Source organism: Symsagittifera roscoffensis, chromosome 5 (assembly GCF_963678635.1).
Source record: "Symsagittifera roscoffensis chromosome 5, txSymRosc1.1, whole genome shotgun sequence".
NCBI lineage: Eukaryota > Metazoa > Xenacoelomorpha > Acoela > Convolutidae > Symsagittifera > Symsagittifera roscoffensis.
The window spans coordinates 40,006,846-40,034,749 of NC_087066.1; the positions used below are offsets into that span (position 1 = coordinate 40,006,846).

The 27,904-nt window shown below is 36.8% G+C and overlaps 3 protein-coding genes across 5 annotated transcripts in view; all 3 read left to right on the top strand.

The window, feature by feature from the left end:
* Window positions 1-27,170, top strand: LOC134845733 (uncharacterized). Of its 2 annotated transcripts, none has more exons than XM_063862792.1 (4): window positions 1-1,111; window positions 22,090-22,160; window positions 22,552-22,739; window positions 26,799-27,170. In XM_063862792.1, the coding sequence occupies exons 1-4, from the start codon at window positions 107-109 to the stop codon at window positions 27,038-27,040; spliced, it is 1,506 nt and encodes a 501-aa protein (XP_063718862.1). In that variant the 5' UTR covers window positions 1-106; the 3' UTR covers window positions 27,041-27,170. The 2 variants fall into 2 exon arrangements, with proteins under 2 accessions (XP_063718862.1, XP_063718863.1); XM_063862793.1 differs by having other exon boundaries at window positions 22,090-22,150; window positions 22,554-22,739; window positions 26,799-27,168.
* LOC134845453 (phospholipase DDHD1-like) overlaps window positions 1-27,904 on the top strand; it is a 332,903-nt gene that overhangs the window by 232,690 nt on the left and 72,309 nt on the right. The gene's annotated exons all lie outside the window — the stretch shown is intronic.
* On the top strand, window positions 14,452-16,396 carry LOC134845734 (uncharacterized). Its single transcript, XM_063862794.1, has one exon. It carries the CDS (start codon window positions 15,122-15,124, stop codon window positions 16,259-16,261), a length of 1,140 nt encoding a protein of 379 aa, XP_063718864.1. The 5' UTR covers window positions 14,452-15,121; the 3' UTR covers window positions 16,262-16,396.

The window sequence follows — 27,904 nt, forward strand, 5'->3', positions numbered from 1 at the left end:
ATCTCCAATCAAAGAGGTCAGATTTTTGAACTGGAAAACGTCAAACTCAGTTTTAACTTACAGAGAAACGCTGAGCTCGTTTTCAGATACCTTTTGTGCGCTTATAATGTCCATAAAAGGCGCGTGGCCCGCCACAAGAGCACCTCTGGAAGAACGACTTCATGAAATGGTGGATCAAGTTCGAGTCAAGTATTGCAAGGATTCGAATGAGATTGTGAAATCGATGGACATCAGAAATATTATTATGCCTCCTGGCCTGAAAACGTCGACCATTGTTTCGACTGAGCTGGCCGTTGTCGAAATATTCTTCACAGTTGTCGAAGATTCAGAGGAGTTGGAGGTGACAATTTTACTGTTTTATGATTCAGTTGAAGATTCTTGCAGAGGGTTGTTGAAAATATCGGGGGAGCTTCCCTGTGACCTGAATCGATTTATGCATGAATACGTAATGCCCGTTCCCCAAAATGGATCATTGAATATATGGTACTTGAATGAATTTTCGCCGATTCATATTTCAAGGTTCCCTAAGATATCTTCTCTTCATCGCAGGTCACACGAAAACTTTCAGCATGACTTAGCACAGCGTAATTGGAGACTTTGGAATTGCCCTGAGCTAGGTAAGATCGGACCACCAAGTAATTTGGAGCGGCATCCAAGTTCCGAAAACGAGGCAGAGTCTTACTGTGACATTCTATCAGTGTTGATGGATGAACGTGTCAATCAAAATTCAAGACTTTCAAAGCTTCCAATTGAGCTCATCGAAAATATTTATTCCAAGTTGGAGACCACCTGGACATCTCATATTGAGACACGAGGAATATTTGCTAGCGTAGTTGCCAAAGTTATGTTCCCGCCTCCTTGTGGAATCAATGTAAACATGATGCCGATTACAATAGGAAACTCAAGCTCCATTCCTAAAAATATGAAACAATACATTCCGCTTTTGGCAGCCTGTCCTGTAAACTTCGGAGAGTTTGGAGAATGTGGTTATTTGACAATCCATGAATCCACAATAAGTGAAGAGGGATCAAGTCAGAGAAGGGGTGGGATCCATTTGGAGACTCCTGGGAAGATCTGGTTAGAGGGAAACCGGGATCCTTCTCTTGAAACAGTGAGTTGGAATTTTTGAAACTACGAAATTTTAATTCTAAAAAGCTGAAGCACATTCAAATGGAACACTTTCTGCAACTGATAATTGTTCCGACTTTCGATACGAAAGTAACGGAATATTTGTGCTCGGGGTGGGTTTTTTTTCTTCAGACAAATTTCGACTTTTTAACTAGCCATTTTTGACAAAATTTGTTTATAACATTCAAAAGGTATTGTTGCCCTGAGCTTAAATTTGAAAAGATATTTCACCTGTGATCATGTTTTGTAAATATACGAGGGTTTAAAGATTGCCATTTTGGCCAATTTGGGACAATTAACGCGCGATATATTTCGCTCTATTAACTCGTAAGCGAGATTTAATCCGTCTTAGAAATCGTTCCAAATTGGTTCAAGGAAGATTATATGCATAATTGATTTGTTAATAGGAGCGAAATCTATCGTTTTGTACTTAATATGGCGTGTGAGGGGATATTTTCACAAAAAATCTCGAACTTTTAAAAAAAAAATTATAATTGTTCCGACTTTCGAAACGAAAGTAACGGAATATTTGTGCTCGGTGGGTTTTTTTTTCTTCAGACAAATTTCGACTTTTTAACTAGCCATTTTTTACGGAATTTTTTTATATCATTCGAAAGCCATTGTTGTCCTGAACTTAAATTTGAAAAGATATTTCACCTGTGATGACTTTTCGTAAAGTTATGAGGGTTTAAAGATTGCCATTTTGAACAATTTGGGACAATTAACGCGCGATATAATTCGCGCTATTAACGCGTCAGCGGAGAATTAATCCGTCTTATAAATCGTTCCAAATTGGTTGAACGAAGCTTATTTGCCATAATTGATTTGTTACAAGGAACAAACTATCTTTTTGTACTTTATATGGCGTGTGGGGGATGATTTTCACAAAAAATTCCAAACTTTGGAAAAAAAATTTTCATTTTATTTTATTTCATTTTATTTTTTACGTTATTACTGCTGCTCCATAAACCTTAAAAGGCAGTCGGAACCTTCAGGGCTTCGCCCTGATACGAGCAGTCTTGTTTTATTTTATACAAATACCTTAAAAGGCAGTCTGAACATTCAGGGCTTCGCCCTGATACGAGCAGTATTGTTACAATCCTTTTTCGAAATTCACAAACAAACTTTAAATTAAAGCAGCACGATTTGTTCGATTATTTTGAATTCTGACGAAAATAGACTAATTTTTGAAACTGAATCACCATATGCACGAAAAGTGCTTAGATTATTATGGTTCAAATTCTTAGCCGACGAAACATCACTTGTAATTAGTCTACGGCAAGGAAGCTGAATAAAAGTTATTGTAAACCATCTAGCATCTGACAAAGACGTGGTTTGAAGACGATTCGTTTTAACTGAACAAATAAATAATTGATAAGGCTTTGCAAAGGCTTTGCAACTGTTACTGCATTATCAAGCTTTCTACAATGGGAAAATCAGAAAACCTAAAATACAGAAAACTAAATTTGAATTGGGAGACAAAGTAAGACTAGCCTATGATGGTTTTGAGCGTAGAAGCCCGAGTTTACCGACAAAAGTTACACGGTTGAGAAAAAAAAGTACAGATCGTCCAATCGTAACATATAAAATAAAAGACTCGGAGAACAAAATTCTGGACAGTCGTTACTACGACCAAGAGTTGCAAAAGTGGATATTCGACAATGAGTAGTTATATCTAAGAGTTGGTCCCGATAGTTCGCTAGCTTCCTTTACAAACTTTTGACCTGATCAACTTGAATTTGAGGGGGACTGGGAAGTGGTCTTACTAGAAATTTTTTATCCAGCCGTGTGTAACAACGTGCGCAATATAGCAATATAACTTTTTGGTACAAAAACGCAGATGGTTTTCGCAAAAGTAAAGTTTTTGTGGAATCTTTTGATTTCGGAAAAATTAAAGAATTCCATATCGAACCTGGACTATTTTCATCTGTGGACCAATATTTGGTTTCCACGAATTCTGTTTTGAAAAAGGTAACAAATAACAATCAAAGTAATTAGAACTGGGAACAACCCATTTTCCCGCAAATTACAAATCAAGTTACCAAATCGATCATGCGGAATTTCTTTGGAAGCAGCGATCTTCGGACAACCACGGGTTTTGATTCAGACTTCTATGATTATCCTGAATCTCAAAATCCTGCTTATCCAACGGAATTTTTTTATAAGCAGTGATCTTCGGACAACCACGGGTTTTGATTCAGACTTCTATGATTATCTTGAATCTCAAAATGCTCCTTATCCAATCTCAAAAAGCTCCTTATCAAAATGCCCCTCTTCCAATGTTTCAGCTTTGATAATTTGCTATTCCGAAAACTTTAACGTTACTAATTTCACTCAATTAAAATTGAGCCTCGGACACCCACAGGAGAAGTTAATGCCTTTCATCTCAGGGTTACGCTACTATTTCGGAAACAGTAATTCAAATTCATTTCATTCATTTTATTTCACAAAAATACGGATTTCATCGCCATATTTTCAAGGAGTGCTACAACAGAGGTCGTAGATTGGGAGCATTGGCTGGGACAGTGGCTCGTACTCATTTCCCAATTTTGAAAAAAAATACTTTGTTCCCGCTGCGAAAACAAGTGGTAGAGAATTAATTGAAACAGGAGCATCGGAAGTGGGGAATGTCATATCGGGAAAAACTAACTTAAAAAAGTGGTAAAACGTACAGCGAGGGAAACTATAAGGAAACAAATAGGGGCTGGAAAGCGATTAAAAACGAAAAAACTAAAACCAGTTTAAATTAAGAAAAAGATTGAAAACAGTCGGACGGATTTTTCAGAAAAACTGAAGATCAAATTGCCATGAAAGTGCATCTCATTCCTCCTTGCAACTCTTCGACAAAGTTCCGCTTTTAGAAGATGTACAATGGTCCATAATTCAACAAATTTTTCCCATCAACTCGCTGAATGAAGCCTGTATCGAATGCCAGCTGGAAACAGATCGAAATGTGTTCCTGGATCTGCAGGAAATTGCGCTAAGTCTCAAATTTTCCATCGTTATGGAGAATCGGAAGATAGAAGATGCCGATGATGTCTACTTAGTTTTAAAAAATTTACGCTCGCTTTTCTCAAATGTCTTTTTGAACAATGAGCACGTCCATACCTCAAACGGTCTTTATCCCCATAAAGCATTCCTGTCAAACAAGTTATCCGGAAAAAAGGAAGAAAAGAAGCCATAATTATTGGGCAAGGTTACACATACAATGCAAATCCTAATGATAAAACTACGCAAGTTACTTTTGATCGAAAAACGGAAACTCTTAACTCTTAGAGACGAAATTGAAGTGTACGGTCCGCTTGCAGTTGATTTATTCACTTGTGGTAATTTACTTCTACCAAATGTTAATGTTCGAATAAGATTCATTCGATCACGAACTTTGTTTTATGTTTTCACTGATAGTACTTAAGAAATCGAAGTAAAAATTACAGCCGCGTCTCTTTTCAGCAGACAGGTAGCTATCGATGAACACAAACTACTGGAAATCAAGTCCAATATACGAAAACAGCCAGGCTGCTCACAACTACCTAGAATATGTCCCAAAAACAATATTTTTTGCAAAGGGCAAAACCAAAACTTTAAAGAGCACATTTTTTAAAAATGAATCTTTTACTGGACAGAAGAAAGAGAACCCTTTTAATTATCGGAAATTTGGTCTTCGATAGGTTAAAATTGTTCAACTGTAATTGAAATGACGTGTGAAGACAATATGAGACCATCCGTTGAAATCATGAAAGCGTTCAAATTCACGGATAATGGATCCGGAATTGATCTTAATGACTATCAAAAAAATCATTGTTTTAGCTTTTGATCTTCCATGCAAGAATCAAACGTCATTTATTTTATCCTGATGTTGTAGCAGCTAGCTTAAGATTTGGATTGTTTTTCAATAAACCGTTGAAGGAAACCATCGAAATTTTTGTACTGGGAGAAAAACTTGTTACAACTTTGATACATGAAACTGGTACCGTCACAAAAAATGGATAATGAGCAACTTCGGAAAATACTATTTTTTTTTCATAGGATCTCTTCGCTACCGATTTTTAGAATGCTACACTGCCAATTTCACCCCAAAATTCTACCAAGAAATTCCTTTTGTATTATTAATACAGATGTTGCTACAAGTCCTGGGACACATTGGATACTTGTTGCGAGAACAGATACCTGTTTTGTAGATTCTTTTGACAAAAATATTGACCATTACAAAAGTATTCGGTTCAATGAACTTTTAGAATATCTGATAGATAAAAACCTTCAGAAAATGGACTTAATACGGTCTCTATTGTATTTTTTTTGCCTATACTCTACACTCAAGTTCAGTTGTAAAAGCTTTGTCGTTGATGATTAATTCATTATGCATTTTTTTTCACAGTACTTGTAATTCACTCTTTTTAACAACTCTATTTCACAAACAGTTAACACAAAAGTTTTTTTTTGAGTCTGCGCAACCTCAAATATTTGTTTACTTTTCACTTTCTTTGCTCTGCTGTGAATATCCACCCTTTCTCCATTTGATAACAGAAGATGCGATCTGTCCAACGTCTCATTCGGGTTGTCAGTTTCCTTTTTAAGTGAAGAGTCGAACTTAATCTTTCGATTTACTAGCGGAGAAGTGAATAGAATAGGTAACATCGCATTCGAAGATGGAGTTTTTTCTTTACTTTCTTTATCACTTGTCTCTTTCTCGCTTTCTCTGGGAATCACTCTATCCCAGTCAGTTTCTAATTTCCAAATCAACTCCCACTCCTCCTGAGCCATTAAAAGTCCTAACTGGTTTTCCGTCATCTGTCGCTTACATACATCATAAATACAAAACTCATGACGCACACTTTGTGGAATTGTTGTAATATCCATATTGTCTCTAACGCTAAGGGATCGTTTTTTAATGTTTTTCCAATAATAGTCAACTTCTGCTTGCTCATCGTGAATATCCGAATCCACTGTACCGACATACCTTTTTGTACTGTTTAAAGAACCTCCGGAATAGTTGCAACATCTCGGACCGCCCATTCTCCTTTCCTTAATTCGAAAGTTTTTACAATCACAACATCTTCTCCATATGATGGAATGTACATGAATATTTTTCTCCAATCACAAACTGTTATCTCTTTCATCGACATAATCTAAGAATAAAAACTATCAGTTCGCATATTTAAACGTTCAGTTTGTGAGACTGAAAAACTTCTGATCTGTTTGCAGGATTAAACTATAAAGAGTAGAAGACATTAGCAGCAATTTTCTCAAAAACCACTGGGAATTAAGCAATTTATATGAAGAAAAAATGCTCTACTTTCACTGCAAAGCTGTGAAAGCCAAGATTTTTGCGTAGAATGAAAACAAATAAAAAATTGGAGAAAATTTTGAAAAAAAAACTCGCAAGGGTCTATATACAATATATGAGTTTATAATTGTGAAATGAAATTGAAATAACAGCTTTTTCACCTCGCGGAATAATTTTTGATTTATCATTTGTTTTTCTTCGGAAGACCAGCAAATGGTTGTGCTACAGAACAGTGGGTGGCATTCAAGTCATTGATAGGAAAAGAAAAAAAAGTTCCCTGAACCATTCAGTAGGAAAAAAATTTCAATCTCAAATGACAAAAAAAAAGAAAAATTAATTGAAGGAAATCTTACTGGATGAAAAGTCCGAAATCACTGAAAAGTTGAGAGATGGACGAACAAGCAAGAGGGGTTTGAAATTTGAGTGAGATATTGGATGTTGGAGGCAGAATCGATTGATAAGTTAAGCTGTGTAAGGTAGTAAAGTAATTGGTAGCATGATAATGAAGTAAGACTCCAATGCAAAACTTTAATCAACCAATTTTAAGGAAAGATTAATAGGGTTTTCACTTAGGTTTCACTTAGATTTTGGAAAACATTAGATGGTACAAGTTCAAAGAAAAATTTTATGCAGAACAGAGTGGGAAACATTTAGATTATAAATTGCTTGTTGTAATATCCATATTGTCTCCAACGTTGAGGGATCGTTTTTTAATATTTTTCCAATAATAGTCAACTTCTGCTTGCTCATCGTGAATATCCGAATCCACTGTACCGACATACTTTTTGTACTCTTTAAAGAACCTCCGGAATAGTTGCCACATCTCGGACCGCCCATTCTCCTTTCCTTGTTTCGAAAGCTTTTACAATCACAACATCTTTTCCATGTGATGGAATGTACATGAATATTTTTCTCCAATCACAAACTGTTATCTCTTTCATCGACATAATCTAAGAATAAAAACTATCAGTTCGCATATTTAAACGTTCAGTTTGTGAGACTGAAAAACTTCTGATCTGTTTGCAGGATTAAACTGTAAAGAGTAGAAGACATTAGCAGCATTTTTTCTAAATGTTTTTTTCTTAATTTCCGTATGCGTACGGTTCTGAAACCAAAAAAAGTCGGTTTTCTCAAAAACCACTGGGAATTAAGCAATTTATATGAAGAAAAAATGCTCTACTTTCACTGCAAAGCTGTCAAAGCCAAGATTTTTGCGTAGAATGAAAACAAATAAAAAAAATTGGGGAAAATTTTGAAAAAAAAACTCGCAAGGGTATATATGCAAAATATGAGTTTATAATTGTGAAATGAAATTGAAATAACAGTTTTTTTCACCTCGCGTAATAATTTTTGATTTATCATTTGTTTTTTTTCGGAAGACCAGCAAATGATTGGGTTACAGAACGGTGGGTGGCATTCAAGTCATTGATAGGAAAAGAAAAAAAAAGTTCCCTGAGCCATTCAGTAGGAAAAAAATTTCAACCTCAAATGACAAAAAAAGAAAAATTAATTGAAGGAAATCTTACTGGATGAAAAGTCTGAAATCACTGAAAAGTTGAGAGATGGACGAACAAGCAAGAGGGTTTGAAATTTGAGTGAGATATTGGATGTTGGAGGCAGAATCGATTGATAAGTTAAGCTGTGTAAGGTAGTAAAGTAATTGTTAGCATGATAATGAAGTAAGACTCCAATGCAAAACTTTAATCAACCAATTTTAAGGAAAGATTAATAGGGTTTTCACTTAGGTTTCACTTAGATTTTGGAAAACATTAGATGGTACAACTTCAAAGAAAAGTTTTATTCAGAACAGAGTGGGAAACATTTAGATTATAAATTGCTTGTTGTAATATCCATATTGTCTCTAACGTTGAGGGATCGTTTTTTAATATTTTTCCAATAATAGTCAACTTCTGCTTGCTCATCGTGAATATCCGAATCCACTGTACCGACATACTTTTTGTACTCTTTAGAGAACCTCCGGAATAGTTGCCACATCTCGGACCGCCCATTCTCCTTTCCTTGTTTCGAAAGCTTTTACAATCACAACATCTTCTCCATATGATGGAATGTACATGAATATTTTCCTCCAATCACAAACTGTTATCTCTTTCATCGACATAATCTAAGAATAAAAACTATCAGTTCGCATATTTAAACGTTCAGATTGTGAGACTGAAAAACTTCTGATCTGTTTGCAGGATTAAACTGTAAAGAGTAGAAGACATTAGCAGCAATTTTTCTAAATGTTTTTTTCTTAATTTCCGTATGCGTACGGTTCTGAAACCAAAAAAGTCGATTTTCTCAAAAACCACTGGGAATTAAGCAATTTAAATGAAGAAAAAATGCTCTACTTTCACTGCAAAGCTGTGAAAGCCAAGATTTTTGCGTAGAATGAAAACAAATAAAAAAAATTGGGGAAAATTTTGAAAAAAAAACTCGCAAGGGTCTATATACAATATATGAGCTTATAATTGTAAAATGAAATTGAAATAACAGTTTTTTTCACCTCGCGTAATAATTTTTGATTTATCATTTGTTTTTTTTTTCGGAAGACCAGCAAATGATTGGGTTACAGAACGGTGGGTGGCATTCAAGTCACTGATAGGAAAAGAAAAAAAAAGTTCCCTGAGCCATTCAGTAGGAAAAAAATTTCAACCTCAAATGACAAAAAAAAAGAAAAATTAATTGAAGGAAATCTTACTGGATGAAAAGTCTGAAATCACTGAAAAGTTGAGAGATGGACGAACAAGCAAGAGGGTTTGAAGTTTGAGTGAGATATTGGATGTTGGAGGCAGAATCGATTGATAAGTTAAGCTGTGTAAGGTAGTAAAGTAATTGTTAGCATGATAATGAAGTAAGACTCCAATGCAAAACTTTAATCAACCAATTTTAAGGAAAGATTAATAGGGTTTTCACTTAGGTTTCACTTAGATTTTGGAAAACATTAGATGGTACAACTTCAAAGAAAAATTTTATTCAGAACAGAGTGGGAAACATTTAGATTATAAATTGCTTGTTGTAATATCCATATTGTCTCTAACGTTGAGGGATCGTTTTTTAATATTTTTCCAATAATAGTCAACTTCTGCTTGCTCATCGTGAATATCCGAATCCACTGTACCGACATACTTTTTGTACTCTTTAAAGAACCTCCGGAATAGTTGCCACATCTCGGACCGCCCATTCTCCTTTCCTTGTTTCGAAAGCTTTTACAATCACAACATCTTCTCCATATGATGGAATGTACATGAATATTTTCCTCTAATCACAAACTGTTATCTCTTTCATCGACATAATCTAAGAATAAAAACTATCAGTTCGCATATTTAAACGTTCAGTTTGTGAGACTGAAAAACTTCTGATTTGTTTGCAGGATTAAACTGTAAAGAGTAGAAGGCATTAGCAGCAATTTTTCTAAATGTTTTTTTCTTAATTTCCGTATGCGTACGGTTCTGAAACCAAAAAAGTCGATTTTCTCAAAAACCACTGGGAATTAAGCAATTTATATGAAGAAAAAATGCTCTACTTTCACTGCAAAGCTGTGAAAGCCAAGGTTTTTGTGTAGAATCAAAAATAATAAAAAAATTGGCGAAAATTAAAAAAAAAACTCGCAAGGGTCTATATACAATATATGAGTTTATAATTGTGAAATGAAATTGAAATAACAGTTTTTTTCACCTCGCGTAATAATTTTTGGTTTATCATTTGTTTTTATTTCGGAAGACCAGCAAATGATTGGGTTACAGAACGGTGGGTGGCATTCAAGTCATTGATAGGAAAAGAAAAAAAAAGTTCCCTGAACCATTCAGAAGGAAAAAAATTTCAACCTCAAATGACAAAAAAAAGAAAAATTATTTGAAGGAAATCTTACTGGATGAAAAGTCTGAAATCACTGAAAAGTTGAGAGATGGACGAACAAGCAAGAGGGTTTGAAGTTTGAGTGAGATATTGGATGTTGGAGGCAGAATCGATTGATAAGTTAAGCTGTGTAAGGTAGTAAAGTAATTGTTAGCATGATAATGAAGTGAGACTCCAATGCAAATTTTTAATCAACCAATTTTAAGGAGAGAATAATAGGGTTTTCACTTAGGTTTCACTTAGATTTTGGAAAACATTAGATGGTACAACTTCAAAGAAAAATTTTATGCAGAACAGAGTGGGAAACATTTAGATTATAAATTGCTTGTTGTAATATCCATATGTTCTCTAACGTTGAGCTATCGTTTTTTAATAATTTTCCAATAATAGTCAACTTCTGCTTGCTCATCGTGAATATCCGAATCCACTGTACCGACATACTTTTTGTACTCTTTAAAGAACCTCCGGAATAATTGCCACATCTCGGACCGCCCATTCTCCTTTCCTTGTTTCGAAAGCTTTTACAATCACAACATCTTCTCCATATGATGGAATGTACATGAATATTTTCCTCCAATCACAAACTGTTATCTCTTTCATCGACATAATCTAAGAATAAAAACTATCAGTTCGCATATTTAAACGTTCAGTTTGTGAGACTGAAAAACTTCTGATCTGTTTGCAGGATTAAACTGTAAAGAGTAGAAGACATTAGCAGCAATTTTTCTAAATGATTTTTTTTCTTAATTTCCGTATGCGTACGGTTCTGAAACCAAAAAAGTCGATTTTCTTAAAAACCACTGGGAATTAAGCAATTTATATGAAGAAAAAATGCTCTACTTTAACTGCAAAGCTGTGAAAGCCAAGGTTTTTGTGTAGAATCAAAAATAATAAAAAAATTGGGGAAAATTAAAAAATAAACTCGCAAGGGTCTATATACAATATATGAGTTTATAATTGTGAAATGAAATTGAAATAACAGTTTTTTTCACCTCGCGTAATAATTTCTGATTTATCATTTCTTTTTCTTCGGAAGACCAGCAAATGATTGGGATACAGAACGGTGGGTGGCATTCAAGTCATTGATAGGAAAAGAAAAAAAGTTCCCTGAACCATTCAGTAGGAAAAAAATTTCAACCTCAAATGACAAAAAAAAGAAAAATTAATTTAAGGAAATCTTACTGGATGAAAAGTCTGAAATCACTGAAAAGTTGAGAGATGGACGAACAAGCAAGAGGGTTTGAAGTTTGAGTGAGATATTGTATGTTGGAGGCAGAATCGATTGATAAGTTAAGCTGTGTAAGGTAGTAAAGTAATTGTTAGCATGATAATGAAGTAAGACTCCAATCCGAAACTTAAACAACCAATTTTACGGAAAGATTAATAGGGTTTTCACTTAGGTTTCACTTAGATTTTGGAAAACATTAGATGGTACAACTTCAAAGAAAAATTTTATGCAGAACAGAGTGGGAAACAATTAGATTATAAATTGCTTGTTGTAATATCCATATTGTCTCTAACGTTGAGGGATCGTTTTTTAATTTTTTTCCAATAATAGTCAACTTCTGCTTGCTGATCGTGAATATCCGAATCCACTGTACCGACATAATTTTTGTACTCTTTAAAGAACCTCCGGAATAGTTGCCACATCTCGGACCGCCCATTCTCCTTTCCTTGTTTCGAAAGCTTTTACAATCACAACATCTTCTCCATATGATGGAATGTACATGATTATTTTTCTCCAATCACAAACTGTTATCTCTTTCATCGACATAATCTAAGAAAAAAAACTATCAGTTCGCATATTTAAACGTTCAGTTTTTGAGACTGGAAAAAATCTGATCTGTTTGCAGGATTAAACTGTAAAGAGTAGAAGACATTAGCAGCAATTTTTCTAAATGTTTTTTTTCTTAATTTCCGTATGCGTACGGTTCTGAAACCAAAAAAGTCGATTTTCTCAAAAAGCACTGGGAAATTAGCAATTTATACGAAGAAAAAATGCTCTACTGTCACTGCAAAGCTGTGAAAGCCAAGATTTTTTTGCGTAGAATGAAAACAAATAAAAAAAATTGGGGAAAATTTTGAAAACAAACTCGCAAGGGTCTATATACAATATATGAGTTTATAATTGTGAAATGAAATTGAAATAACAGCTTTTCACCTCGCGTAATAAGATTTGATTTATCATTTGTTTTTCGGAAAACCAGCAAATGATTGGGTTACAGAACGGTGGGTGGCATTCAAGTCATTGATAGGAAAAGAAAAAAAAAGTTCCCTGAACCCTTCAGTAGGAAAAAAATTTCAACCTCAAATGACAAAAAAAAGAAAAATTAATTGAAGGAAATCTTACTGGATGAAAAGTCTGAAATCACTGAAAAGTTGAGAGATGGACGAACAAGCAAGAGGGTTTGAAGTTTGAGTGAGATATTGGATGTTAGAGGCAGAATCGATTGATAAGTTAAGCTGTGTAAGGTAGTAAAGTAATTGTTAGCATGATAATGAAGTAAGACTCCAATGCAAAATTTTAATCAAACAATTTTAAGGAAAAATTAATAGGGTTTTCACTTAGGTTTCACTTAGATTTTGCAAAAACATTAGATGGTACAACTTCAAAGAAAAATTTTATGCAGAACAGAGTGGGAAACAATTAGATATAAATTGCTCGAAATGAAAGAATGATTTAATTGTTCTAACTTATGGAATGGATTGTGAGGTTTTCAATTATTTTATCGAAGCAGATTCTGAAATTTGAGAACTCAAAGGCTGAAGTGATTCGTTTTGGAAATCTTTGGGATGCAACTTTTAATTCCTAGAAAAAGATTCGATGAGAAGCGTTGAGGAAAAAAGTTTTTATTGATCATATGTTAAGGTTTGAGTGATAGTTAAATAAAAAAAAGTAGCCGAAGAAGTTGAATTGCAATATAATTAAATCAGATCGAAGTCAAGCAAAAGAATTGATTGAGAGATTCAAATTTGTTTTTCTAAGTTTTGAGACCGAAATTGTTAGGAACTGCTAGAAAAGCAACAATGAGAGATAATAAAACTAAACCTGAGCTTCGATGTGAATTTATCAAGAAAAACTACTATTGGTTCATTCAATTGATTTTCGTTCATTGCTAAATATAATTTTAGGAAAACAATGAAGCTGAAAGTTCTTAATTTTGAATGGATTAGAGAAAGATGTTTAATCAAGGATAATTAATTTTCAGGGGGTTTAGGGATTTATGCTAGATTGAAAACCATTAACCCGGAAAAAATAGCTTAAGTTACTTCAGTTCATTTTCCGATAAGCTGATAATCTTCGGCGATACCCAAATCATTTATGATAAATTACTTCAAGTGAAAAAAAGTTATCTGATAAGATTTCATTCTACCTCAGCGATGTCATAAACCTATCCACTTAATTAACAATTGAACAAAATGTCCCAAAGAGTCCGGCCATATACCCCCAAAAATTAAATCCAATGAAAAAATTAATCTGATAAGATCTTTATTACGCCCCGAGAAAAAAAAGATAAGGCTCATTGAATAAAATATTCACGCGGTTTCGACAGGTTGACCTCTCTCCGAAAATAGGCATAGGCATGACCTCTTGTTACTCTATACCACTTATTAGATTCGAATCTGCGACCTACTGCAATCAAGAAACTTGCGTATCACGCACTATCCACTCAGCAGCGCAAGCTTAACAATCGACAAACACTTGTAACGAATAAAGGAGCTACAAGTGCTAATGAATTTTCAAATCTATTCAGCAAAAGTTGCGCCAAATACAAATAGACTCAGTTTTTGCAAGTAGTAATTAGGAATATGACAAACTGAAGGCATCTACACTAACTTTGCATGCAACAAAACGCAAAACATAAAGCCACATTATGTATAAATCAAGCATTTAAATAAATTGTGAGATATATTAAGTTAGAAAATTTCTGAAATCGAGTTTTCATTATTGTTATTTTGTTATGTCAGTTATGTTGTTATGTCAAAAAGACTTTGCTGTACAAGTATTTTTCAAACTGGAAGTTAGCTTAGTCTTCATCTAATTTTTTGACTTTCAGGCTTTTAAGACCAGGTTTTATCTATCATTTTAAAATTTTCTAAACATAGTTCAAGAAAACAAGCATTTAAATCACTTTGGTGAACGTAGAAACTCACTTTTTCTTTAGTTTTAATTAATAACCATATTATTTCATTTCCGTTAAAAAAGCAGCCATTTTATCAAAAAAATGTGTCCAGTTTAAGATTCTATTGGATATAATATTTTGAGTACAAGAGTAGCGGGCTTCAATTGGCGTGTCGTTACTGTATCTAATTTTGCGTCTAAAAACACTCAAATACAGAGCTCGTCTTCACCGTTGATAATCAAACAAAAACTTTAAAACACCCTGAAAAATCTTTTCGAAGTTCCCGTTTTCAAAAAAGAGCACAACGTTTTGTTTGCATGCTGAATCAAAGAAACACATCTTGTATCAAGAAACATCTCAATTTTAATACAACTTACATTCATATTTGCTATATTTAAATCAAACGTCACTTTTATAAATATAAACTATCTGATCAGCGGTTCGTTAAATTCATTGCTCATCTGATCAATATTAGGAGAAATTGATGCAAGTTTGGTCTCTTTATAATTTCTTCAACGAACTTACATCATTGTTCGTTGAACGCGAAAAAATGAGTATAAATAAGGAGAGATCGAGCAAAAAGTCAGAAAAACAATTTTCCCTCTCACAACATTTGAAGTTATTAAATCCAATTATTCGCCAAATACTGATCACTTATCGAGATAAAAACTCTTGAAACCAGTACATTCTAGCCAATCATTTTCCTAAACAACCCAAATTACAAACAATGTATGCTGAAGATAATGATATCACAGCTCTTGTCATTGACAATGGATCCGGAATGGTCAAAGCTGGCTTTGCTGGCGATGATGCTCCTCGAGCAGTCTTCCCTTCAATCGTGGGTCGACCCAAATACGATAGCATTATGGTAGGAATGGGAAACAAAGAAACATACATCGGAGATGAGGCGCAGTCAAAAAGAGGAATCTTGGCTCTCAGAAAACCAATCGAACATGGAATCGTGACCAACTGGGATGACATGGAAAAGATCTGGCATCATACGTTCTACAACGAACTCCGACTTGCCCCTGAGGAACATCCGGTGCTCCTCACTGAAGCGCCTCTGAACCCGAAAGTTAACCGAGAAAAGATGACCCAAATCATGTTTGAGACGTTCAATGTTCCAGCGATGTATGTTGGTGTCCAAGCCGTTCTATCACTCTATGCTTCTGGAAGAACAACTGGATGTGTTTTGGACATCGGTGACGGTGTTGCTCATACAGTTCCGATATACGAAGGCTACTCGTTGCCACATGCCATCCAGCGGATGGACCTCGCAGGACGTGACTTGACCGGATACCTTGCTCGCATTCTCCATGAGAAGGGCTACAATTTTGTTACATCTGCCGAAATGGAAATAGTTCGGGACATCAAAGAGAAATTATGCTATACTGCGTTCGACTTCGATCAAGAATTTCTGGAATCCGAAAAATCGAGCAGAGTTGAGAAAAACTACGAACTTCCCGACGGAGAGGTGATCACGATTGGCAGTGAGAGGTTCCGATGTCCGGAGGTTCTGTTCAAGCCTGAACTGACTGGAATGGAAGCAGGGCTCGGAGTCCACGAGATGACTTACAAAGCAATCCAGAAATGCGATGTTGACATCCGCCGAGATCTCTTCTACAACACTGTGCTTTCCGGTGGCACTACGATGTTCCCGGGAATCGCGGAGAGATTGAGCAAAGAACTCACAGAACTGAATGGCGACCGAGTAAGAGTGAAAGTGGTTGCACCTTCTGAGAGGAAGTACAGCGTCTGGATTGGGGGCTCAATTTTGGCTTCTCTGTCTTCTTTCCAGCAGATGTGGGTATCAAAAGAGGAATATGACGAGTGTGGACCGAGCATTGTGCATAGAAAGTGCTTCTAATTTTAACTGATGTTTGAATGTTTGATGCAGTTTTAATTTAATTTTTTTTAGGTTTGTAAAACCTGATATTTATTCACATTGTACATTTTTTTTTTAATTTTTTTTCTTCAAAATATAATATAATTTAATCCGAAATACTTTTCCAAAGTAGCTTTCAGACAGAGAATGATGTCACCATTTCACTACAAAAAAAAATTCTCATAGAAATCAGCTGCCTTAGCTTTAAATGCTCGCTTTAAGTGTTTTGTTCCCCAGCAAATAGTAGGTATGCGGCGGAGACAATTTGGTCAAAATGATGTCTTTAAAGTGATTTGTGAGAGCCCAGAAAATCAGACAGAGAATGATGTCACCATTTCACTACAAAAAAATTCTCATAGAAATCAGCTGCTTTAGCTTTAAATGCTCGCGTTAAGTGTTTTGTTCCCCAGCAAATAGTAGGTAACGTACCGCAGTTTACCATTCATTAATGGCTTGCAATTTCTGCCGCAAAATAATTCAATTTCTAACTTAAAATTTAAGGCCTCCCTCAGGGATTCGATACCCTACCGACCCAAAGGGTCTCCCTTAGTAATATTTTGAGATCTTCATTTTTGGCTGACGGACCCTAAATTTTTTCCAAAGGCGAATGGGGCGCCAATATATATTAATTTTGAGTGGGAAGCGCACGCCAAAAAACTGCAATTTTTAGGTCAAAATATTCCGAAAAGTGCGGCGCAGACAATTTGGTCCAAATAATTTCTTTAAAGTGATTTGTGAGAGCCCAGAAAATCAGTTTGGTCGACCTTAAAAAAAGGTCGATAACATTTCGTAATTTTTTCGAAAATCCGCCACCTCTCGAGAAACACCTAGATCCGCCCCTGGCTTCAAGTACAAAATAAGGATAGCCGGTTACTGTGCAAATATCACAGTATATTCCGACCATTGTCTTAACAAAAATACAATTAGTGTCGTTTTTTTTCTGTGTAGTAGATCCACCCAGCTAAATAGAAGAACCCTGTATGATGATCTTGGTGCGTAGCTTAACCACAGGGGACACGATATTTAATTCCAGCTGAATCCAAAATATGGACTCTTAACTTTTTTTTGTCTTGAAAGAAAGAAAGAAAGAAAGAAAGAAAGAAAGAAAGAAAGAAAGAAAGAATTTATTTCTCATGAGTTAAAACAAATTAAAAAAAGTATTTATTCAAAATTAACTTTAATTTATTTCGAAAGGACAGCAAACGGGCCCGGTAGGGTCTCAAAACGCTGCCCCAAATTAGCATAAAAATACATTTTATAATCACCTAGCCTTATAACAATTGAGCACATCATGAACAAAAACAAAAAAATACAAAAGTTAAGATTTAAAATTTTTTTCTTAATTGAACATTTCTTACAATTGGTGGGTTAGTGAATCAACCTCGATTAAGTAAAATAAAATCGGGAACCAATGAGGAAGGAAATATTTATTAAAAATCGAGAATTTTGCTTTTGTTCGGGTTAAAAACAAATTTTTGTAATTTTCGGTCCGAAAACTCGCTAGTCGTAGGCACCTTAATCCGGTTTTTATAAATTTTTTGAACTTAATCACTTTGATATTGCTGCTCCTTGTAACTGTGACATGTTCCTATAACCTCCATAACACCAATAGAATTGAATGGAGGCTATTTTTGGACAGAGAACAGCCAAATGAGCACATGCGGCAGCAATAAATGAACAGAAAACAGCAGAGAACAGAAACCTAATTCAAGTAGCTTAATAAGAAAACTAATCTTTTGCTCGAAGATATACTTACACAATTCCATGTTGTTATGGATATATGAAAACATCAGATCATGATAAATAAACGATATTTCATTATTTGTTAATGAAGTAGGTTTTTGGGGTAAAATATTTTGTTTCATAAGAGAATTAAATAGCTTAATTACACGGAACCGAATGGAGCACCTTTCAATTTTTATTTTTCATGGAGGATTTTTGAGTAGAAACAATTTTTGTTGTCTTGTAAATCGACTTGCAATTTGAGCTGAAAATAAATTATCAAGAAACTCGACAGAATGAAACAATTTCATCTGCTGATGTTTTGTCGGCTTAATTGCCACATCTATGATTGTTGTACTGTTATTTAAATTATTTTTTAATTTATTCCTCTAATTTGTAAATTTACTGAGCCTGATTTTTTTGTAATTTCATTTTTAGTTGAAACCGTTGTGTATCAATTATTGGAGCTTATGTTTTATCGGCTCAGTTACCTAATTTTGCGTCGCTTAATGGGAAAGATTAATTTTTGTCCAACGCTGTCGGTTCAGTTGCCTCAGAAAACGTTTTCAAGGCCGGTGATTGTGTTTATGGACGTTTTCGTTCAAATAGAACTTCATTTCAGGGATTCATGTTCCAGACTATGTATGTGAGGTATTGCAAGTGATGCGAAGCTCTGCTTCGCATATGTGGAACTTCAGCTCGAATTTCTTCACAGAATCATACCAAGATCGTTTTATGGTGGAAGTCCAATTGTAAATGTGTTAGAAATTTAGGATATCACGTTTCAAATCATTTTAAAAATTGTTTGCTTAAGCATGTTAGAGGCTACCGAAATTTATCGAGATGCATTTAGCGCCGAAATTATTCTTCTTAAAATTCCGTTATCAAGTCAACATTTTGATTTATTCTGAATCATGACTTATTAAGCAATAATCATGTAAAAGCAAATAACTTTTCAAGCAAATACCATAAAAATTAAGCAAATGCCATAGAGTTTTAGAGATTTTTGTCGAGAGCCTAACAAACTTTGCAATCATCGTAAATAGTAAATAAAACGTCAATAAGTTGCTCCTCTTGTTCTTTAATCGTATGCGTAAGGGTAAGCGAAAAACTAATATCAATAATTGTTATTAATAGAAGTAATATCGGCAAGCTGCGAGTAATCAGCTGTATGAAATAAGTAGGAAGTGTAAAAGTTTCAATCACTAACTGTAATAAATTGAATGGAGCCAGAAAAATTATAGAAGTTACAGCCACACAAGCAATGGCCCGCAGTCCCGTGCGCCCCTTTAATGGGTAGGGGGTACTGTGTTTCGAGCTATCCGCGATGTTCTACCTACAAGTGGTGGCGAGTGTTGCAGCAAAAAGGACATCGCCCCAAGAAGGAAGAAACGTTACAAAACGCACTAGCGTAGCAACCTGTGTACCCATTTTGGGAAGGAAGGGTCTGGTCTTAGACGAGCCACACTCCTCTTTAAACAAACAAACGGGCCCCAAGGCCAGTATCTGTGTCAAAGCTGGGTGAAGAACATACGAAGAAAGCTTTAGAGAGAAGGTTAGAGACGATACATCCGAACCCAGGACCGGGCATCAAAAAGCGGGTTGCAACGATAGATCGGATAGTATTTGTTTTAGTTTTTCGGGAGCTGCCTCTATTTACATTATTCTCACGTTGTCTTCGCCTGGTGCTTTCTCCCTAGTTTGTTCCCAAGCCTCGCAGATCTCTCCGTCGTTTGGTATTTCGTTCAGCTTTATGGCGGCTAATTTTTGCTATTGCGTGGCTTTTGTCACTTTGTTTATCCATCTTCTTGCTTAGATCTTATGTTGAAGCGTATTCTCGTCTCTCATTTTTTGTGTTTTCCAGAAATGTTCTTTGAATTGCTCTGCCAGTATAAGGCTCCCCGCCTTGTTTGGTATTGCAGTCTCGTAGTCCGATTTGTTTCAATTTGCTGTACATCTGTTTCATGTCGTGTTTACTCCTTGCGTCTTCACATTCTATTACGAGTTCTTTCCATCATTCGTTTTCCCACTTTTTGTTCCGACTTTCGATACGAAAGTAACGGAACATTTGTGCTCGGGGTGGGTTTTTTTTCTTCAGACAAATTTCGACTTTTTAACTAGCCATTTTTGACGGAATTTTTTAAATATCATTCGAAAGGTATTGTTGTCCTGAGCTCAAATTTGAAAAGATATTTCACCTGTGATCATTTTTCGTAAAGTTACGAGGGTTTAAAGATTGCCATTTTGGCCAATTTGGGACAATTAACGCTCGATATATTTCGCGCTATTAACGCGTAAGCGGAGAGTTAATCCGTCTTAGAAATCGTTCCAAATTGGTTAAAAGAAGCTTATTTGCCATAGTTGGTTTGTTACAAGGAGCGAAATCTATCCTTTTGTACTTTATATGGCGTGTGGGGGATGATTTTCCTTAAAAAAGTTTTGAAATTTTAGAAAAAAAAATTCTTTTGTTTTATTTCATTGAATTTTTTAATGTTATTACTACTCCATAAACCTTAAAAGGCAGTCGGAACATTCAGGGCTTCGCCCTGATACGAGCAGTCTTGTTCAGCTTTCGTTTCTATTCACGTCTGGTCGTTTTTATTTGTCCAACTATTTTTTCTGGTTCCAATTCCAGTCTTAATTTTCTGATTGCGTCTTCGCCCTCAATTTCATTCGTTTGTCAATCTTGGTCTCTGACCTTTCTTTTGATTTCATTCTTGAATCTTACGCCAACTTCCTCATGTCTGTGCATCCATTGGTTATTTTCACTCCTCGTGTCCTGAATTCCGCATGTTACTTTAGCACATTTTAGCATGGTTTTCGTGACTTGGTTCCATGCCGCATCATTTCTTAATTTTTTCCCATCTATCCTTTCTTGATATTCTAACATTTTCTTTTCGTTCTTCAATTTCAACCAGTGTATTTGCTAATTTTGTAGTCTTTCGAATTTCTCTTTCTTCTTGCTTAACTTAACTCGCATGGTCTTTGGTCTGTGATCTGACCATCTATCTTCAGTCTTAATGTCAAGTATTTGTAAATTTCTATGCCTTTTACAATAATACAGTCCAGTTCGTACCACGTGTGTGATCTCGGTGTGGCACCATGTACCTGTATACTTTTTCCTGTAAAAGGTGTCAGGCATACCCATCTCATTTTGTCCCATCTCATTTTCTCCATCCCTTCTCTTCCGATAACTCTTCGTCTTCCTCATGTTACTTTCTCTTCGTTTTTGCGCATTCCAATCTCTTATTATGATCGTTTCATCTCTTCCTATTTAGTTATTTAAATTCTATTTCTTTATTTTCCATGATCGATGATTGAAAAAAAAATTTTCAAAACAATGTTTACCTAATGGTAATAAAAAGGCCAGGCTTGAAGCAGATCAAGGCTCTTTTCCATTTTTCCACCCCTTCGTAAAATTTCAAAATAAATCTGTTTACACCAACACATTTTTAAGCAAAGTCATTTCAAATAGACTTTCATATAATGAATTGCAGACCAGGTCAAAGTGAGGGGGAATAAAAAAGAGCCCAGATCAGCAGTTCTTGTATCCTACTCTGTCAAGTAAATGTATTGAAACTTATTAGCTCATCAAATTTGATAAAAGCTTATTTGATAAATGCATTTCAAATAAATGCATGTTTGTTCCACGTGCTACGAAACATCGTTCACTGCTGCTGCATTGAAATTCAATTGAACTTTCAATGAATGAAGAAAAATTAAACTATGAATGTCGAATTCAAAAGCCTATTTCAAGGAAAAAACATAATTTGAAACTAGTAGCAGAGCTTAAAACTGTCTGAAAATACGAACAATTTCTTCGAAGTTTTTTAGTGGTAAAACATACATCAGATTTTTCAGCACCTAATTATACGACAGATATTTCAACTTTCTAACTTATAATTAAAGCACTTCTGCGTTTAAATGGAATGAGTAATGAAGTTACTACAGTGATGAGCCATTTTATGCGCTTTAGAATATAATCACTTACAAACTTAAACGATGTTTATGCCCAATGCATCGCTTAAAATTTATGAGACTGTTAAATATTTAGAAGTTAAACAGTTGAAATGTTGTGTTGATTTTAGAGCCACGGTGGTGTGTGGAGTATCCAGCAAGACCCTCCGCTAACAATAGGATGGGGAAGAGGTGACGCCATAGTTAAGAACTGTTTCCCTTTTAACAAAACATGCCAGTCAATTTACAATGAAAGCCAAATTGATCAATATGCATGATAGAGAACGGTTATTCGAGGATCGAAGTATTGGAACTTAGGGTATGTTCCTTGCCAAGTGGCATTTTGCAAATATACCAAAAATATATAGATTTTCGGCGATATATTTTTGGTATATTTGCAAAACTTTTGGTATATTTGCAAAATTTTTGGTATATTTGGTATTTTTATTGCAGAAAATTGCTATTTTTTAAACCTAGATTGGTGTTATTTTGATGATTTTTCTTCAAAGCAGTTTTTCAAGTGTCTTTTCTAAGACTTGGGTTAGGTTGTTTGAAAAAATCAAAGCGTGCTTTGCAATTAACAATTTTCGTTCAGGCGTTTACGATGACAATCTGGAAACTCATTACGAGTACATAGGGGGAATCTACATGGCATCTAATATAGCCGACAGTTGTCGTGTATGGAACTGCAAAGTCACCGATCCGGCCGACATTGTAGGACCTTTGGGGGACTTGGAGCACATGAAGTCAGTCTTCGGCAAAGGCCAGACCCTGGATGCTGGTAATCGAAGTGTAAACTAATGAAATTCACCACTGAATAGTAAAACCTTTGGCTGTAACAAATCACGCGTTGTGTGCCAACTGTAAGAACTATCATACTGCAGTTTTACTTGTATGAGTATCAAGCATTCTACCGTAGTTATCTGGATCCAGACGACGCCGCCTTCCAGTGGTGGATCCGACATCTTGGGCCCCACCAAGATGCAAATGGCGTCAAGCCCCCCCTCCCATTGGGTCGGGAGAAGCTCAGAAGTCTCCGGGTTTTCGGTTACGGAGCGTCTGAAGCCGGCCAGGCTGCTCCGTCTGCTCATCCTTATACTACTACTCCGCTCCGGCATTAATCCAAACCCTGGTCCAGGGCCTTACTTTTGCTCCCCTTGCTCTTTCCGCATCAAACGCACCCAGCCCAGTGTCTGGTGCCACATCTGTGGTTACATTCACCTTAAATGTAGTGGTCTTACCCACCTTAACCAACACCACCCTGACTACTATTGCCCTACCTGTACCTCTACCTACATTTTACCTCCCCAGGCACCAGGTCCTCTAACTTGACCACCCCCAACTCCCAAACTTGTTCAACTTCCCTAACCGCCCCCCAACCCCACCTCCCTAACCCCCCTCCCCCTCCCACCCTTCCCACCTCCTCGAATAAAAATTCCTCCTCCCAAAATCGCGCAAATCGTAATCGTGTAAATAGTGTAAATAACTCAAGTTCAAACAACCATTTTAATCATACTGCTGTTAATAATGTAAATAGTTCACCACACCCCGCCAAAGGCCTTTTAAAAATCCTTCAATTTAATTGCAACGGTATCTCCGGAAAAGCACCCGAAATTGCTGCTTTCTTATCTCAAAATCAAATTCATATTGCTGTCTTACAAGAAACTAAATTAAGAAAGAAATCTCGAAACCCCTCACTAGGCTCACACTACACTTTAATTAGAAAAGAGCGAGAAAAAGAAGGGGGCGGTCTTCTCATAGCCATACATGAGTCGATACAATACGAAGAAATAAATATTACCAACGATGGAACACTAGAGGCTATGGGCATATCAGTGGTAGCCAGTTCATCCAAGCTTCGTATTTATAATTTCTACATCCCCCATTGCTCGAGCTGTCCCCCTGGTTACTCTGCGTCCCTTGCCGAACTACTTGAACCTGGGGACGCCTTAGTACTCGGGGATGCCAACGCACATTCACAACTATGGAACTCCAACATCGAGGAAGATCAACGCGGCTCTGTACTTAGCAATGAAATAACCGAATCCACCTTTGCACCATTAAATGATGACACACAAACCAGAGTCCCTTTTAACTCAGAAAACCAACTCTCGTCACCAGATATTTCCCTCGCATCCCAATCGTTCTTACTCTCCACATCATGGACCCCAATTAAATCTCTAGGATCAGATCACCTACCCATTCTTCTAGAACTACCCTTGGATGATTTTATAAATTTTTCACCTAAAAGGACTTTTATAAATTTTTTAATAGCAGATTGGATCAAATTCACAGAGGAAATTGAGGAGGGTTTCTTTTCAGCGGTTCCACCTTCCGGAGTTGCCGCCGGAGAGAAATTCTTGAGGGACCTGGTGCTCAGGGCAGCACGCCACCACATCCCCGCTGGCCGTATTCGCCACTTCACTCCCTCTCTTTCCCCCGAGTCCACTGCCCTTGCCGCCGAAAGAGATTTAAGCCGACAACAAAATCTCCCCCCAGAAGTCATATCCCAACTGAACTGTAGACTCATGAAACAGACAGCAAAGGACAAAGAAAATAAATGGCGAGAATTCCTCCGGACTTGCGACTACCGCACTGGTGCCAGAAAGTTCTGGAAAGTGGTACGCTCCTTAAATGGATCTAAGCCCGTGGCAGGAAGACACCCCATTACTTTTGGTTCTAAACCCATACACTCACCTCGTGATATTACCAGCTCTTTTAACAAACAATTCACCAATGCCAGACCCCACGCCTCTGACAAACTCCTTCGTATAACGAGAAGAAAAATTGCCAAACTACCGCTGTCAGACAGCCCAATTTTTACCCCTGAAAATACTAAACAAGCCATTGCAGACAGCAAACCATCGCGAGCGCTAGGTCCCGACGGCCTTTGTAATATACACCTTAAACATCTCGGCCCACTTGCTACTCAATACTTAACATACCTTTTTAATATCTCTTTGTCCGAAAACATTATCCCCCAAATTTGCAAAAATTCAAAAATTGCACCGCTTCCAAAGCCCAATAAGGATCTTAAACAATCAACATCTTACAGACCTATATCCTTACTCTGCCCAGCAGTTAAAATATGGAGAGGCTCGTTCACCCCATCTTTACCAAACATCTCCCCAACGCCAAACACCTACACGGCTTCCGCCCTTTTCACTCCACCACCACAGCTCTCTCCACTCTCGAATTTTACATTTCAGACGGTTTTAACCAAAATCGCCCCCCTAAACGTACGGTACTGGCCACACTTGACTTATCTAAGGCTTTCGACATGGTGTGTCATCGCTCACTTGTGGAACTCGTTCATGACACTCCCCTCCCAAGAAGTCTAGTCCGCTGGCTAAGTAATTACCTTAATGGTCGACAGGCTGCCACCTCATTCCGTGAACACACATCCCCCCATCGAATAATCCACTGTGGCGTACCCCAAGGTTCTGTTTTATCACCCACACTCTTCAATTTTTATGTCCATGATGCACCGCCACCTCCCGATAATGTAAACCTTGTTTCGTATGCAGACGATTTCCACCCCTTCGCAAGCAGTTCCAATTTTGATATCGCCTCAAATTCCATCAATAGCTACCTAAAAAGGCTCTACGATTTTTTCACCTCACGCAAACTAAGTTTCGCGTCCTCTAAAGGATCAGTTACACTTTTCTCCTCTTATAACAAAGAATTTAATAAAACACCTAGTGTTCTTTTAAATAACGAGGCGCTACCCCTAAACAAAAATCCAACAATCTTAGGGGTGACATTTGATCCAACACTTTGTTTTGCCACTCACTGCAAACAATCCGCTGAAAAGGCCAGACGCAGGATCGGAATCCTGAAGGCATTAGCAGGATCAACCTGGGGTCACTCCAAAGAAACCCTCCTCCTAACTTTTAAAGCTTTAATTCGCCCCATACTTGACTATGCAGCCCCCGCATGGTCCCACGCATCAAGTAACACCTCCATAAATTGCCTGCAGGTTGCCCAAAACCAATCCCTTCGCGTTGTTACTGGATCAAATCTAATGAGTTCCACTGCCCACCTGCACAGTGAATCTGAAATCCTAACGGTCAAAGACCACCATACCCTTCTGTCATCTCAATTTTTTATCTCTACCCATCGTTCCCACCATCCCATTAATTTAATACATTCACATCCCCCTCCTCCCCGTCTACTTCGCCCCTCAATTATAAGCTGCTTCAAAGAAGACACCCAGAAAATTTTAACCGACTTTTCAGTCTACGCAAACCACCCTCTAGTTCTGGACGACCGAGACGAAGTCTCCACTTTTATTTTTAACTACTACAAACCAATTTTAAAAGACAACCATACCTCCCTTGTAACCAAGTTCCTAGCCGAAACCCCTCCGTCTAAAGTTATTTGTATCCCTCCCCCAAAGATTGACCCCTCTGAAAAATCTCTCCCACGTCCCACGCGCTGTAAGCTCTCCCAACTCCGGTCTGGCTACAGCCGGCTCCTTAACACTTAGCTATCCCGCCTCGACAGCTCCATCTCCCACCTTTGCCCAACCTGTTCCCTTGCCCCCCACACAACATGTCACCTTTTCAACTGCTCCCAAAACCCCCCCCCCCCCCCCCCACTCACCCCAGCAGACCTGTGGCTTCGGCCGGTAGAGGTTGCTAAGTTCCTTGACCTGGAGACAGAAGAGCCCAACCCGACCCGCGTGGGCTAACAACAACAACAACAACAACCGTAGTTATCTGAGCACAAAGAAAGCATTCGTCATTTTCGAGCATCGGTTGATTGAAGCTTACGTAGAATAGAGACAGCAACCAACATTCACGGATTATATGCAGGCGTATATGCAAGAATTTTTCAGGCGAGATGGTGTGGATGACAGATTGCACTCCCCACGAATCCCTCCCTCTTCCAAAGGGAACTGAAAGACAGTACTTCCGACTGGTGACCAGTGAAGTCAGTGTGTGGTATGCCGACCACTCCACTCCAAACCCACTGGGCATAAAACCACCTGGACATGTCAAAATAATACATGGCAGCAAGTTCGGAAAGAGTCCAAAAAATGTACTCAAGTCGTTCAAAAAGATGATGAAAAGAAAATAAAATTCAATAAGTTTTTTAAATGTTTTGCTCAAGTGTTAGTGAACGCTGTGACCGTCCACTTATTTAGGTCGTGGCCTTCATATTTTCGGTTTTTTCCACTTTCCCCCCTTATTGCATATTTTTCATTTATATTGTTGTTTTAAGTGTTATTACTTAGAACAATAACTACGGAGTATTTTGCTATGGTAGTCAAATAGTACCTTTTCATCTATTTCTTGAGGGGTTTCGTTTGAATAAAATGTCTGAAACAGGTACTGCCAGCGAAGATTTGAATCCTGCCGACAGCGCCATGCAAGATTCTTGGATTTTGGTTCCAACTATAGGTAAAATGTGCGTAGGAAATGGATTTTTTTGAGCCAAGCTCTGCTAGTCGTAATTACGAAGTTAGATAAAGGAAGTATTCTTGTTTGAATACCTCGCCCTAGTATACGAGCAATCTTGTTTGAATTAAATATCCCTTAGCGGACATGGAACCACATGCCTGAATCAATAGTTTTTGTTAAAATGGGTTAATTGATTTGTAATCAGCGTGCTACAAAATATCGGCCTTTTAGAGCTTGAACTAGGAACTAGGCGCTCAGTTGCATTTTTTGAACACAAAGCTAAACAAGACTGCTCGTATCAGGGCAAAGCCCTGAATGTTCCGACTGCCTTTTAAGGTTTATGGAGCAGTAATAACATTAAAAATTTCAATGAAGTAAAACAAAAGAAGTTTTTTTTTTCTAAAATGTGAAATTTTTTAATGAAAATCATCCCCTCACACGCCATATAAAGTACAAAAGGATAGATTTCGCTCCTTGTAACAAACCAATTATGACAAATAAGCATCTTTCAACCAATTTGGAACGATTTCTAAGACGGATT